Source organism: Melanotaenia boesemani, chromosome 9, assembly GCF_017639745.1.
Source record: "Melanotaenia boesemani isolate fMelBoe1 chromosome 9, fMelBoe1.pri, whole genome shotgun sequence".
In the NCBI taxonomy this organism is placed as follows: domain Eukaryota; kingdom Metazoa; phylum Chordata; class Actinopteri; order Atheriniformes; family Melanotaeniidae; genus Melanotaenia; species Melanotaenia boesemani.
The window spans coordinates 2,703,205-2,719,496 of NC_055690.1; the positions used below are offsets into that span (position 1 = coordinate 2,703,205).

The 16,292-nt window shown below is 38.4% G+C and overlaps 2 protein-coding genes across 3 annotated transcripts in view; both read right to left on the minus strand.

Annotated features, from left to right (window-relative positions):
- Positions 1 to 3,912: 3,912 nt before the first annotated feature.
- Positions 3,913 to 5,218, minus strand: tmem97 (transmembrane protein 97). Its single transcript, XM_041994791.1, has 3 exons — positions 5,062 to 5,218; positions 4,847 to 4,991; positions 3,913 to 4,361 (listed from the first exon to the last, which is right to left on the minus strand). Exons 1-3 carry the CDS (start codon positions 5,176 to 5,178, stop codon positions 4,087 to 4,089), a joined length of 537 nt encoding a protein of 178 aa, XP_041850725.1. The 5' UTR covers positions 5,179 to 5,218; the 3' UTR covers positions 3,913 to 4,086.
- Positions 5,219 to 5,977: 759 nt separating this feature from the next.
- Positions 5,978 to 16,292, minus strand: part of si:ch211-167j9.5 (tyrosine kinase receptor Cad96Ca) — a 30,576-nt gene continuing 20,261 nt past the window's right edge. The window contains exons 8-12 of one of the 2 annotated variants that reach the window (XM_041995416.1): positions 15,505 to 15,642; positions 14,438 to 14,546; positions 13,457 to 13,556; positions 10,669 to 10,768; positions 5,978 to 6,512 (exon numbers count right to left, since the gene is read on the minus strand). In XM_041995416.1, coding sequence (XP_041851350.1) covers positions 6,402 to 6,512; positions 10,669 to 10,768; positions 13,457 to 13,556; positions 14,438 to 14,546; positions 15,505 to 15,642 — 558 coding nt within the window. In that variant the 3' untranslated portion in view covers positions 5,978 to 6,401. Of the gene's footprint in view, positions 6,513 to 10,668; positions 10,769 to 13,456; positions 13,557 to 14,437; positions 14,550 to 15,504; positions 15,643 to 16,292 lie in introns of both variants that reach the window. The other variant, XM_041995415.1, reaches the window with a different exon arrangement.

Below are 16,292 nucleotides of genomic sequence, written 5' to 3' on the forward strand. Positions count from 1 at the left end.
CTGCCTCTTGTCCTGTGGCAGCTTGGAGAGAGTCCTTATGATACCGAATGGGACTAAACAGGTATGAAAAATGCATTCATTAATTAATGCATTTTTCTATGTTTATTTTCTATGTTTATATTATTTATTACCACTAGACTCTGATGTGGAGTTCATTTTGTTTTTATTTAATGTGAATGAATTCAGGCATTAAGGGGTTAAAAGCAAGAGATAAGACAAGACCTGCTGAAGACTTTTCACATCATTGGTAAACCAGCCTTATTCAAGCAATTATTCAGTCAGTATCAATTAATCAATGGGCCAAATCTGCCCGGCGACAGCAGTCTGGGTCAGGTAAACGATCCTACGGATGCGCTGGGACGCATCATCAGGGATGTAACCTGGGTTCATCGCCCAGGGACCCAGCCAGGGTTGATCAGACTCTGGCTTGCATCCCAGCAGCATGTGACCACGGCTCACCTCTCTACATCACAGCCATCTGGAAGCTCTCTCAGCTGTGTCAGTTATGGCTCTGATGGCCATCCTCTTTGCTGGCTCACTTAAGCCCAGTACTGTGAAGCGTCTCAGCAGGGAGCGACCTGCAAAGCCTCTGCAGCCCACTTCTAGAGGATGGCAGTGGGCTTGCTACCCCTGTCTCTTGCATTCTTTCATGAGGTCCTGATACTTGGCATACTTCCTTTCAAAAGCGTCCTCTATCCAGTCCTCTCAAGGCACTGTCACCTCCATCGTGGCAAGCAGTTTTAAAGCCTCTGATAGGATCACAGTGTTTGGTCACAAAGACGTAGCAATGTGTGCTGGGAACTTTGAGTTGCTTTCCCAGGTTGACCAATAGCTGCCAATCCTGTGCTGCCTGCAGTAGGCCAGCAGAAGCGCTGAGCTGTGGCCTGGGCTGTTCTCCTGCTTTGACAAATGCCAGCTGCCTGCTGATGTCGCCTGCTGGTTGTCATGGCTGAGGAAACACTCTCACCCACTGCCATCAGTGCCTGGTCATGTCGCCAGCGGAAGCAACTGTCTTCCAGGGCCTTCAGCTGCTCAGAATGTGCTCAAGTGTTCCTCTCGCTGCTGAAGGGGAGCCGCAGGATGTTATTCCTCCCATACAGGGCTGCAGTTTTCAGGCTGCGTGGTAAACCCAGCCACCTCCAGAGAAATGAGCTGATCTTTTCTCCACTGACCCCACTGATGCGATAGGGACATCTTAAACCAGCAGAGGCTACAAAATGTGGGGCAGAATGCCATGCTGGTAGATCCAGGACTTGAACCTCCCCGGTAGTCCTGGTTTGTCCACTCTGCTGTGCCCGTTCTCTAGCTCCTTGATGGTTGACCGGATGGCACTGCCATCTCTGAGGCTCTGGTCAAAGAGTTTGAAAAAACTTCTCGTTGATTCATGGGATTGTGGTGCCATCCAGGGTAAAGGGTCAAACTTGTCAAAGAACAAGTGACTGGGATTTAGTTGGCTTGAAGCTCATCCTTAAACACTTTTCCATTTGCGCTGGTTGTCATCCTTTGGTCCGTCCTTCTTCTCACCTCGTATGTATGCAGAGTTTACGTCTGGTTTAAACTCTGCATACATGGCAGTTTAGACTAATTTCTTTACTAAAGAATAGACCCAACTCTTATTTAAAAATCAGATTCCTTTATTTAAGGTAAATGTCTTTAAATGGAATCTGCTTTGTAATTATTTGTGCTATGGAAAATATTCTGAATCAACCAGATAACTAACAGCCAACTTTCTATAATTCTATACTTTTTTCATCTGAACTCTAACATGCTGTATGAAAGTAAAAGTCAACAACAATCAAACGCTGTATTAAGTCTGTTTGAAACAGATATGTAGCTTCCCTGGGATTATTGGTTCCTGCTCGCAGTTGTGCTGAGTTGACAGTTAGAAAGTGGTTATACAGGAAAGGCACATGAGGAAAAAACCCTAGCATATACATGACAAGACAGCACATGGTGCTCAAACATTTTACTATCATCGTCAAGCTCAAGCTAATTAGACTTTATGAACATACTCCTGTTTACTGGACCACTTTTATCTGTTCTCATGGTATCTGAAATCCAGCTAAGAGTTAAAACTATTACACCTCCTAACCGCTTCATTATCAAACACAGCGGTGTTGGATTGTATCAAATACAGAACTAGAGTAAAACACAATAATAATGCAGATTAACATTTAGTCTGGTGGGAAAAAAAGCTGCTGGTGACCCTCACAAGTGGTGATTTAGTTACTTCTACCTATAGTTAACCCGTCATGACAGTTGTCTGTGGTTGGTAGTCGTGTGTTGAAACCCTGGTGATGTAATCGGGTTATAATCAAAGTTTGGACTTGAGACATTTTCCACAGAAAGTTGATTACATAAAATGAGGACATGAACTTTGAAACCTCCAGATATTCATCCGTAAACTTGGTCTAATTAGGAGGTTGTTACCTTGCACTATGAGAACGTTAATGTTCAGGTTTAGTTTGACTTGATTCAAGGTTTTCATACAGTAGACCAGTGGTTCTCAAACTGGGGGTCCCATAATTTCAGGGGGTCGCCAGATTATTGTAAAAAAAAAATATATATATATATATATATATATATATACATATATGTGTGTGTGTGTGTATCTATCCTACGTTTATCAAATAAATGCATTAATGCAAAGAGATCAATCTGTAAAATTAGCATGTTCATTTTTTAACCATGAATGCATAAACAACAAAGTTATTACTCGTTCAATATTAAAATCCAGAATTTGGCCCCATCTCAGCAAGAAAAGCTGAATTTCAGCATATGGGTGCTTTGTCCCAGCTGAGAACATAATCCACCAAAAACCACCTTTTTATCAACATTGGGACAGTTTTCCAGCCTTATGTTTAGAGGATGGACGACCACTCAGTCGTAACACCAACGTTTACCTGAAGCACATTCATCACTGGACCCACTTGCAGATGAAAACATGTTTATGTCTGGAAGAACTTTAGCCAGTGACAGCCACGGTCAATTCGCAGCTGTGCTATACCCATCTTTACCACTAGATGTCAGTATATCTTACACACTGGACCTTTTAAAAAATGGTCCAAGTTTATAAACCGACTGCAGTGACAGGTTGTGAGTATTCCTCATCATGCAACTTCCACACAGTCCCACACATCAATGTGGTCGACATCTTTACCTCCAATATCTTCATCTGTTTGCTTCGGGAAAGCCCCATGTGGGATTTTAACCTCTTCTTAACAGAGACCCCGTGCACATGAGCATTGGCATCTAAACCAAACACAAACCTCAGCAGTTATACGGGAATGTAAGAAACCATGAGAACAGCTCTGTCCACTTTAGAGCTTCTGATCATTTCTCCACACAAACCAGGAGTCGTATGAAAGCAGAGACTCTGCTGGTTCCAGAGACGTCTGTCTCATCACGGTGGGACAGAAACTCTGGAGCTAGCAGCCAGAACCAGAAACCAGGTCTTCCTGCTGCTGTTTGTGGTGAAAAGTTTGATTCCAGCTTAAAAACTCTGCTAACATGTTCTCCTAGCTAGGACTCTTATGCAAACTGACCCTGTACCGATGTGTTACTTATTTTGTTCACACAAACACGTTCAATCATAACTTCAAAGCGCCGGAGTTCGCCCTCTTCTTGACAAGGTGACTCATTTGTGGCTCCATACTGGGATGTCGGTGGTTGGCTGCTTTCACATGAGGGGTGCATCCAACCTTCAGTCCACCTGACAGACGTGGTAGCCCAGTGTAATCTCCAACAATGACACAGTCTTTGTGCACGACAGGATAAAATTGTAGTACTGGTTCATTTCCCCGACCTTCTTAACTATTGTTTTGTTTTTTCAGTAAGGCTCATGATATGTTGGAGTCGAATACTTCTGATCAATTATTACTCAACACCAGCTCCAGGACAAGAGGGAGACAGTTATCATTTCTCTCAGTAGTTTATTGGAAATACAGATCCTCTTTTTTACTCTCACTGAGGATAAAAACGTGATGGAGATTTACTCATGTGTCTGTCGTGTACAAATATAGTGCAAAGTTGTAAAATTAGCTTTTAAATCTTGAGTAAAAAACAGAGTTTTCTTCTGGTACTGTTTCATTTCTTCTTTTTGGCTTTGGCTGATGCAGCTGCAGACTTGGGTGTGGAGGTGTATGTGGAGGACAGCAGCATGGTGAGGAGGAGCAGCACAGGAACCAGCAGGTACGGAGCATATATGGAAACCAGCAGCCAGCGCTCCTGTGGGGTCTGGGGACCAGGGTGGGGTTTCAAAGGGAACTGATAGAAGAGGATGTGTGCTAGAATCGGGATCAATGTGGTGGCAACATGTGTGGAATAAACAATGGCAGGAGTCCGGATCCATTTACAGCCACCTGGAAGATACAAGTGATCCCGAGAACAACACGGAGGTTGTTAAAGAGAAACATCACCAGCTACAACATCCAAAAGTTACGTCAAAGAAACATCAAATCCTTCTACCACAACAACAGAAAAGGTGGGACTCTGTAAAATGTAAGTAAAAACAGGATGTAATGATCTCTAAATCTCATTAATCCATATTTTCCCAGTAGAGCTATTCCTGGGAAAACCACAGTAATTCCCAGTAAAACATAAACAACATATCAGATGTTGAAACAGACATTTTACCCTTTCATGATATAAAATATGTAAAATGACATAAAATGTCTCAGTTTCAACGTCTAATATGTTGTTTGTGTTCTAGTGGGAATAAATACTGGCATGATCGGGTTTGGAAATTATTGAATTCTGTTTTATTTCTATTTTACACTGAGACTTGACTTTTTTCTCTCTCTCTCTGGAATTGTGGTTGTAAATCATAAGAGAGATGTTCACTGACCTTTCAGAAAAGCGTAGGCTGCAACGGGGAAAAACGGAGTTTGAAGCAAAGCCTCGCAGAAGATAAATGACCTGAACCATTCTGGGGGATCCAGGACCATCGGGTCTTTAAACGCATCTGCATACCATCTCAGAAGGTCTTTCAGCTGATGGGAAAACGTATGTGAGAAGTTTTATCTTCTCGAAGGAGAACAAGGATGCGTTTAAAACACTTACCGACTCGGGATAAACGTGCCCCGGCAGCAGGGCTTGTAGATCAATAAATAAAGTGATCGGAATGTGTGAAGCAAAGTAAAAGAAAAAGATTATTTCTAGCAAGCGGACGGCCATCATCTCCAACTTCTTCAGTCCATGAATCGGGGTCCAAGTTCACGGCAGAGATATGTCGTAAAAACGCCTGTTCCCAAACTCGATCCCATTGGCTGGTATGGGAGAGGCGGCGCTCCTGAACGCAACATTTACCTCCTTCATGACACCGTAGAACAGTGGATACTTCAGTGTTCCTCGAAAATGTCGGAACATATTTCCATTTTCTTCTATTCCTTTTACCTATTCCATTTTAATGGTAAGTTATGTTGTTGGTATAATACTGGTTGCTATAGTTTTCTTTTTTGTGCTCTGTAATATTCTAAAAAAAAAAAACAAATAAAAATTAGAGCTTTTTAAAACATAAAAAAAACAACAACAAATATAGAAAATTTCCTACGAGCTTTAAACGTCACTTTCAGAACACTAAACAACTATCATTAAATTTAATAACTAACTTTGTAAATAATGAACAGGATGGATCTACGTCTGCTTCTAATGATGTTCTGTGTTGCTTTTTTTAGTGTAAAATGAAACTGGAGTGATGTATGTTTTACATGTAGTTCCCCGTATTTCAACACGAGTCAGATTTGGAACAATTAAAGAAAATGACTCCCATTACTTATTTTCATAAAAAATAAATAAAATGAAAAAAAAAAAAATAAATTATATATCTTTTACTCTTCTAACACCGTCTGTACCCAAGTAAATTTCAGTGTTACCTCTTTTACTAAATATCATTAAATGTCTGTGGTATTGCGTTCAGAGGATCATTTATTTACATGAAATCGCTGAATCAGTTTTTTCAGATCTTTCTGGACCACTTCTTTCACATGCTTTATATTTTCACCCACAATAAAAACAATGTGTATCATCTGCAGAAAAAATACATATTAAACAGTTTATATACGCTAATGATATCATTAGTATAGAAAATAAAGAGTTTAGCTCTGAGGCCTGACCCTGATGGTTTTTGCTGCAAGGCAGAGAAGATAAGTAGATCATTTGTACAATTTATGTTTTTATTGAGTCAACAAACATATAATGGATTTAAAAATATGTAGTCAGCTATTGCACGAAATAGTTTAATATTCCCCAAAACATTCAACTTAAAACTGCATTGTTTTTAAGTTTTCCACCGTTGTGGTGTCTGTGTGATCATCTTACACTTAAACTTCCAGCAGATAAATAAGAGGTTCAATAGTTTGATGTGTGATGATTTAAACTAGAATAACTTCAGAGATTACAGCTCAAACAGGAGTTTTGTCATCGCTGACACTGGCTGTTCGACGACTCTTGGCTTCTTGATATTCAGCCTCATCTTTCACCATACTCTGTGGACTCACCACATCCACGTAATCCTGCAAACACAGAGAATTTAGTTCATCAGGAGTGAAACTCTCCTCTGGTTCTGGAAACCCTGTAAACCAGGGGGTTAGTTCAGGTGCTAGTTCAAGTGGACCAAATCTGGAAAATAACTGATATACAATGAAAACTCCACATTTTCTCCTCTGTTTTAGTACAAAGAAGAACAAGTACATTAAAACATTATGAACAACCTGAAATGTCTGGACAAAAATAAAGTTTCAACAAATTTTAGCATCAGTCACACATTTATATATTTTACCTATTTACATGTTAATTACTTTAAAAAGATCATTATTTTATATATTATATGTAATATATAATTATTTTTAAAAATATACTACTCATATATATATATATATATATATATATATATATATATATATATATATATATATATATATGTATATATATATATATATATATATATATATTGTTAGAATAAATTGTATGGATGGTTTTATTTTAAAATGTTATAGTTTTATATTTAGAAAAATATTTCTATGTTTTTAAAACTTATTTTTTAAAAGATATTTTTATATTCTTATTATAAATCATTTTTGGCGTATATTTATTATATTTCATTTCATGTTTATCTATTTAAAAATCTTATTTTTAAACCATTTTAATGGATAAATCCCTATTTATAAAGGTTTATACAGTTAAAAAAATCTTTTAATAAGTTTTATAATTTTTCAAAACTTCATATATAAAATGTTATTAATATGTTAAGGCTGTCAAAGATTAGCCGTTAACAGCGGTAACTAATTTATGTAATTAATTGTTCAAATTTTTAATGGATTTAAGGCATGCGCAGCATCCGCCATTAAAGTGTAACTCCACCCACTGCTGCACTTGGAAATGCTTGGAACCTGAAGGGTTGGGGTGGGAGGTGTGGGGTGATCAGGGATTGTGGGCAGGTTGGGAAACACACCTGAACGTATCAGTGTGAGCCATTAGCGCTGTTAGCTGTTAGCTGCTTGTCAGCAGCTCCAGCAGCTCTGGAAAGCTGTGGAGACTCGCGGCAGGTTGTGGCAGCTGCAGGAAGAGCTGCTGCTACGATTTGAGCTGCTGTCTGTCACCAGATGAGGATCAGCAGGTAAAGAATAAAGTCTGGTTTTACTTTTACATCCTCAGAAGCACAAATCCGTCCCATTACAGGAAGATTTCACCAGAGACTCTGTGAAGTAATAGGAAACTAGCAGATCTACACCATATAAGCTCACATCCCTTCATATGCGTTGGTGGGTCATCAAGAGAAGTAAGTGCTTATTTTCTGAGATCGTGATATAGATATGGAACAATAAACATTGTGACACGTGCAATGATTCAGCGTGACGCATCTTTGATGTAAACCCTCATGACTTAGCCTGCCGCAGCGTTTGGTTTAAATTTAAGTGGGTACACTGCAATATTGATAACAGCAGCCTGTTTCAGATATTGTTTGCCTTTATTTCCTATAACTGTTATTGTGTTAATGAGGTTTGCTGGTGAAAGAGCTGTAAAATCTACTAGTCATCAGACAGCCATGCACATCTATGCAGACAGATCAGGTTCAGATATCTAGTGAGAGTAAAACCGCAGAAGGAAGCAAGGAGACGTCTTCTCTACATCACTGGTGCTGTGCAGATGTTGTCTGATCATTTAGGGGTCATGAATGTGGTGAGATTAGAACAGAGCAGGACCTTCACTAACACAGTAGCTGTGTAGACAGGGTTAATACTTCAGCTATGCAGGGGCAGGTCTAGAAAAGTCCTGATGGGGGGCCAGGCAGGGGCATTGACCAGGCAAAGGGGGGCACAGATGAGATATACTTTTTTTAAGGTCTTGATTTTATGTAATTTTGAACTCATTAGCACAACTAAAGTGATCATCTAATGTAAAAAAAGGGTAGAAAAACCCAAGTGAGCATTGTCTTGCTCTTTCTGTTGATATAATACAGTAAAAATGTCAGGTACAGCCACGAATGGTGATCAATCACAATTAAGTAAATTGTAAGCTGTGATTAATCTGATTGAAAATTTTAATCATTTGACAGCCCAAATATTATTTGATTTGATTTTACATACTTTCACATTTACATCTATATTCCAACTTTCAGATCACAATGGATCTATAAAATCACCAAACATTAAATCCCAGGTATCTGGAACTGTAAAATACAGTATTTAAATTATGGTTAGAGTCACTTTCAAAGACCTAGAAGTTATTATTTTAAATGTACATACGTGTACATTTCTTTTTTTTTTTTTTTTTTTTTTTTTTAACTTGTCTTGTCCAGCATCGTTGCAAACAGAATGATTGTCTGGCTGCTGTCTGGTGCTGGGCAATTTTACTCTATCAAGCAGGGATTTATACTACATGTATAAAGTCCCTCTTGATGACATGAAAAACTTTATTAAATCAGACTCTTAATGCTGGACTCGACCGGAGGGGACAGAGAGAGAGAGAGATAGAAAAGAAAGTAGAGAGAAGAGGGAGGGGAGAGAGAGGGACAGAAAGGGTGTGGGGAGTGCGGGTGGGGACTTAAAACATTATACAGAAAACCATGTAATCCATACTACTTGCAACATATATAGCTAAGATCATCCTGGCCAGTAGGTCATTACACAACTAGTTGATAATAGTAACAATAATAATAATCACAATAATAGTAATAATAATAATAGTAGTAGTAATAATAATAAGAGTAGGAGTAATAATAATAATAATAAGAACAGAAATAATAAAAAAAAAAGAAAAAAAATATGATAATAGATATAAGTGAAACTGCTGTATTCAAGAACACGCGCAGAGAAACCTGTGTGGATATGCTGGAGAACTCGGCCACACGGCGACGCAAAGACTGTGTGGAGACGTTCAGGAAGGAGTGACCATGCAGAGTGATCATGCAGATGCCACCTCACTTGAACAGAGGCCAGAGTCAGGCCAGCGGTCCCGAGACCCAGGCCACCAGCCCCCCCGTAGGCTACAGATCCCGACCGGTCCACAGAGACGACCACTCGCCCGCCCAGGAAGGCAGCAGCAGGAGACCCCAGCAGGAGCCGCCCCGCGGACACAGGGCACCGGCCCCGGCAGGCCGAGGCCAGCAGTCCCCGACCCCCCCGGGCACCGGCCGCCCGGGACAGACGGGGCAGAGGGCCCGGGCCCAGGAGCGCAGGGACACCCCCCACCCCCACAGGCCAAGGGCCAGCACGCCATACGTGTACATTTCTATGTGTGTAGTGATCAACTAAACAACATGAACTGACTGATTAGATTTAATCCTCAGGGGACGACAGACGCGGCGGTGCATCCTGATCGCATATTCAACTTAAGATGACCTAGCAGCAAGACGAGGCCACAGAGTCGCCATCAGTCAGCTTCCATCACAGTGCAGACTTCAAATTATATATCAGTGTTAAACTTTGCCGTTTGACAAAGTAAAACTGGAGTTATGACCAAAAATAACGCTTTTTTGTGTATAATACTGTCATGTTTGATGCATGGTTGATGCAGAAAGAAACGGTAAAAACGGGCTTTTCTAAGGAAAGTGCTACCAAGCAGAAACTTGCAAGTACTTCAAATTTTTCCCTGTTAGGTTGCAAAAACGCCTGAGGTATTACTTGCATTTTAATATAAATAATTGTACATAGCTAATATTTGACCAATTTGTACATGATCTTTTACAAGGTATCATCTAAATGTACATTCTTAGTTATAAAAAGGGTTAGATATGTTTGTGATTTTGACAGTAATGCATCCAAGTTTTTCCCACTCAGATTTTGTGTTTTTTGTGCTATTTTAGTTCCAGTGTTTAAATACATTAGGTCAAAATGAATACATAACTGTAAATTTACACAGATAAGATTATGCTGAAAAGAATGATAACAAATAAGGCAGATTAAAGTGTTTTTAAAGGTGAAATATAAGAATAAAATCAAAAGTAGTCTAAAATGCCCATTTATACCATAGTTCCCTGTGGGCTGAACATAAACAATGAAACCTTATGTGGATGAATTAGGAATTAGTTACTTATTTTTTTTATCAGATATTTATTATTTTCACTTTTACTAAATTCATCCTGCGTCTCAGATTGGCTCTCTAGTTGTCCAGTTTTTGTCCCTGGGCCATACATTTGACACCCCTGCTGGAAAGGATGGTCTTACTTACTGCATCATTCTCCATGATGTCCTCCAGCATAGAGACGATATCCGTGAATGCAGGTCTCAGGGTGTGAGGATCCTGCCAGCAATCTCGCATGATGTGAAGTCTGTTTAGACAGAAAGACTCCAAGTTTATGAACTGAGTGTAAATATGTGAAAATCCAGTCAGATTTACATCCTGACGGGTCATCATGCAACTTTAACATTACACCTCAGAGTCATCATGAAGCCACTCAAGAGACATGATCAGCTGATCAGCTGCAGAGCTGAAATTATTAACTTAGACATTTCTAGAATTAGAAATAAACTAATTCAGATTAAGTTGAAACATCTACTAGTTTGTTTTAGCTGCTTGGAGGAGAGCTGGGGTGGACCCATATAATTAATCAGATTAGGGTTAGGGTCACAAGATCAACACAAACAAACAGCCTGTACTCAGTTCAGGGGCCTATTTCACAAAGTAGAACCAAGTTCTCCAGGATTAATTTAGACCAATCCTTGTCAGAGCATCTCGGTTTAACTGGTTAGAGGAGCAACTAAGTCCATCCAGGTGTCAGTAATCCTGCTGAGTAAATGTTCACGGCTGTCCTCTAAAGACCATTAGGTGTAACACAGCCAGGATTTCCTTTTTATTCTGGCTGAACTTGTCCTTCATTTGGTTTCACAAAAGCAGTAACACAACTTTACCATGGACATTTATTCTAGCAGCTAGCCTGCTCCAGACCAGGCTGCTAACAGTCGTCTAAAATCTAGGCTAATCGCCATGCTAACAGTAATGCTATTATCTGGGCTAATCGCAATGCTAACAATAAGGCTAACAGTCATGCTAACAGCCAGGCTAACAACCAGGCTAATCGCCATGTTAACAGCCATGCTAACAGTGATGATAACAGCCAGGCTAATCGCCATGCTAACCACAGGCTAACTTCCATGCTAACAGCGAGGCTAACTGTAAGGCTTAGTTAATGCTGGAGTTGTTTATTGTTAAGTCAGGAATAACTCTTGTCAGTTACTTTTTGTGCAGTTTTAAAGCGACTTAATCCACAGTTTAACCAGTCTGATGTTATTTGCTGTTTATTGATTGTGTAGCAATATTAAATAATCATCATCATCATCATTAAATATGACAGCAAATTAAATAAAAGTTTATCGAAGATACTGATGTTAGATATGCAGATATGTTTGGAAAGGATCACTGATATCAGTTAATCAACATGAACGTTGCTTTCAATTTCTTCAGTGATCGGATCAACTTATAAAGTCACATACAGGTGTTTCACCTGAACAATGGCTACTATTTTTTTTTTACATGAGGAAGGTCTGGTGCTGAGAAGAGTTTTCAGGACCTTCAGACCTTCTGGTTTTTCCAGACAGCTGCTTGTGTTGATGTTCTACCTTTCACACATAGTTTTTTCTCTTTTATTTGTTTATTTTTGTTTTGTTTTATTTGCTCTCAGTTAAAAATAAAGACTTTTAATCTTTGTACCCTCTAGTTCACTCAGTTGTCAGCTGAGACTTTGAGAGGAAGAAAATAAATTATTTAGTAAATTCAACTATTTTCTGCATTGAAACAAGTCACTTCTATTTCCAGTTTCTGGATTTCCAGGTCCAGGGTTCTCTCTTTTTATTATAACATCAAGATCCACCTGCAGCTGAACTATCATCAATCATTTACTCTTCTTGTTCTGTTTTATTTCATTTTATTCTTACGTGTTTCACTAATACTATGATGCTTTATCTATTTTTTTAACCTGTTAAATGATGTACTTATTACTCATTAAATTTATTTTAACCAATTTATTTAGCTTTCTCTATTCTGTTTTTATTGTTTGGTTTTATAATTTTTTTTAACATATAATTTTATACCTTTTGCTATTATTTATTTCTTTTTCTTTCTCATTGTTATTAGGTTTATTTTGATCTTTATTACTTTATAACTCCTTATTAAAAACCCCAGTGGGGTCCTCCATGCGGGGGGGCTGTGCGTGCTCAGTCTGAGGTTTGCTGCCATGGTGATCACCCTTGTCTGGGTGGCTATGGAGGTCCTGCGCTGCATTCTCATGGTTGTGGTGTGGGATCCGGCCTGCCCTGGTTTGGGTGGTTCTTGTGGTGGCAGGCTCTGATCATGGGTGGGAGGCCTCCCAGTGTGGACTGAACCCAGCATACTGCTTTCCACAGCAGCGTCAAGCCTGATATTAGGGTAAATGGTGTGAAATGGGATTGGTGGGGGAGCTGTGTGAATGAGTGTGTGAGAGAAAATGAATGATTCAGTGTGTGTTTTTAATTCGGTTATGTTATATATTTAGTTATGTGAAGATTTGATTTGATATTTGTATTGTTATTATGAAAAGCACTTTGTGCTGCTCTTTAATGTGAAATAAATAAAACAGCTGAAAGTGTGAAAGCATCACTCCAACGACATGGATGCTACACGTTTGTTCAGACCTGGTCATGATCTGAAGATGCTGCAGGGCTTCATGTGATGTCAGGAATGTCCACATAACTGTTGGTTTGACATAACGCAGCGGAAAGTTCACAACATATGAATCCTATTTGGTCTTTAAATAAAGTTTGTAAGAGTGTATGCCTCTGCAGCCACCAGAGGGTGGAGAACTCCATCATTAGGTTTGGACAGTTTAATTTGCTGCAGGTGTCCAACATTAATCATCCTCAGATTTATTGCTTGGTCTGGTGCCTCTTCTGCTGCAGCTTCCTCTGCAGCGTCAAAGTTCATTTGTTTGCCGTGGTGTAAGAAAAGGCATCATTCAGACGGAAAACAACGAGGTTTTACTTACATCTCTGGTCTGCAGCCTTCAGGGTTTGTGTTCTTATGACCCATGCAGACGTGGTAAATCACTTCCTCTGATGTCTCCAGGTTTGGATATGGCAAGGCACCTGAAAATGGAGTGTTTTCATCCAGGTGCAAAATACTTTATAATTAATCAATTCTCTTTACTGAAATGTTACCTAGTGTCATATTTGGATGTTTTATGGATTAAAACTTTAACATATGGCCTATTTGAAACTTATACAATCACAAATCAATTATTTCTCAAGTCCAAAATATAAAATTATATGATAGTGTAGAATTTACAACAATTTATTGTCATGTCACTTGAAAACAATGTTTAAGGCAATATCATTTTAAGGATTACAATTTAAAATAAAGAAATAAAAATACAAAGAGTGCTTAGTAAAAGCATTAGTGGAGTGAGACTTTGGAACAGACTGAATGTTGAGCTGAAACATTCATTTATTAAAAAACAAATATTATCAAATTATTTTTACAAGGTTCAGGGAGGAAGGGCTTTAACACCCTACCTAGACCTAAATAAACAGATTATATATTCATATATAAATATATATTTATATATTTTCACATTTAAATATATCCATATTAATATATAACATGCAAATATGAAAAAAATGTATTTTTAATATTTATATACATACCTTAATATATTAATATTAATATAAGAGTGTATAGTCAGTATATGTATAGCTGCTGATATATTTACATTTATATCCAAAGTTTATATCTTTTATTTGATCTTACTTGTAACAATAAACCGAATACAAGAGGTCAAGATTAAATATGTTTTACTTCTTCATGCTAATTTTAGAACACATAGATGAATTTTTCTTTCTCTCCTTGTTTTCTTGTTTTATTTGTTTTATGTGTTTTTGTTTTGTTTAATATCTGATTAACCTTTTCAAAGATATGTCATTTCATCTGGCCTTGTTTGGCATGTTTGATCAAAGAGCCGTCAGCTTACCAAAACTCTGCATCTCCCACAGCACGATGCCAAATGCCCACACGTCCCCTTTAAAGCCGTAGTAGTTGCTCTTGAAGTACTCGGGGGGGTACCAGCGCAGTGGTACCCGCTGCTGTTATGGAAAATATGATTTCACACCCACATGAGAAACTCATCACGCCTAAACACAAGCAGTAGATTGATGGGTGAAAGAAAGATATTTTAAATCGGGTTCCAGAGCTGCTGCGTGAACAGACTCAGAGCTGCTGGCTGATCCCGTCCTGGCTCACAGTCAGACATTAATGATGAAGAGTGTGGACGAAACGTTAAAAGCTCTGTAACACGTTGTAGACTCTTCATCAGAGAACAGCTGGAGCCGCTGGTTAAAGGACCTAAAATGACACTTTAACTCCAGGTCTGTTCAGTTTTGCCAGGGGATTTTATTTTATTTTATTTTTTACAGTTTGAATTAACATAGCTAAAGCTTGAGTTTACTCTATTACTGTCTGTGTCTATTATTGGTTCAATCGTTCACTAAAATAGATTTAAATGCAAAAAAAAAGTTGCTTTTTGGTGCAAATATATGTGATTAAAATGAGATTAATTAATTACAAACTCTTTAAATATTAAGACTGTTTTTTATTCAAGTCCCACTCCTAATTTTTAAAACATTCATGTGTTTTGTTAACATTTCAGTGGACTGATTAGCTCACAGCGAAAATCAAAGACACTGTGAGTCTTTCTGGAGATCAGCAGCAACAGTTTCAGATGTTTCTAAAAGAGCTGTTTCCTGTTGTCAAGGATGTCACTAACCACAAGTACAAACACATATGATTCATTTTCCATTTCAAATACCAGAAGGCCTACATATTTTTTCGTCTATAGATAGATACCACATTTAGATTTGTACAGAATGAAATATGACAAAGATGAAACAATCCACCTGTTTTTATCATGTTTTCTGGAAGCTGTCCAGCAGATCCGTTTGCAGGTTGTGGATCAGCAGATAGAGACTGTTTCATTAATCATTACTGACTGCTTAATGGTGTTTAATTATCAGAAACAGCAGAAAGTTAACATGATCTTACCCGTGAATTTTTTAAGTGAGTGCTGCGACGGCTGGTCATGCGGCTCAGGTCTCGGGCCAAGCCGAACTCGGCTACTTTCACCTCCCAAGGAAACTTATTGACCATGATGTTCCTCAGAGCCAAGTCACAGTGCATGATCTGCACAAAACAAACCAAAATATCAACCAGCTGAATAAAAGACAATATAATATATTCTAGGGGGGGACTCAGTTAAAAAAATCTCTTTAATTAGAGGCTTTGTAATTAATTAATCTCAATTAATAAAAACATTTGCAGCAAAAGCAACATTTTTTTTATTTAAATCTTTTTAGTGGACAACTGAATCAAATAATACACACAAACATTAATATTGTAAACTCTGGAAAAATGCATTCAATTGCATTTCAATTCAAAACAGTAGAAAAAGAAATGAAAAATATCCCTGGCCTAAATTGAACAGAGCTAAAGTTAAAGAGTCATTTTAGGTCCTTTAACCAGCAGCCCCACTTCTCTGGTTAAGAGTCGACAACATGTTAAAGAACTTTTAGCTTTTAAAAGGGGTAGTGCACTAAAAATTGTGTTTTTTGATCTGTAAACAACACTAAATTACTTAATTGTCATAAATAGCCGCATATACTGTTAATAAAATTAGTATTTCCTTATGTTTTTTTAAGGGATTTTGTGGGTCATAACGCCCCCTACAGGGTAAAACCAGGTGTTGTTTTTGTGATGTAGAGCCACAGGTGCTTCTCTCCATCACGAATAAAATTTTAGTAAACCTCACAGCCCCTCCCTCCAGATGCAGGTGG

Bases quoted from the DNA above. Each gene is read 5' to 3' on its own strand.
- tmem97 (XM_041994791.1), bottom strand. From the start codon at position 5,178: ATGATGGCCGTCCGCTTGCTAGAAATAATCTTTTTCTTTTACTTTGCT. The intron at 4,992-5,061 runs GTAAGTGTTTTA...TTTTCCCATCAG, and splicing joins GGCACGTTTATCCCGAGTCG to CTGAAAGACCTTCTGAGATG. The intron at 4,362-4,846 runs GTCAGTGAACAT...TGTATCTTCCAG, and splicing joins AGCCTACGCTTTTCTGAAAG to GTGGCTGTAAATGGATCCGG.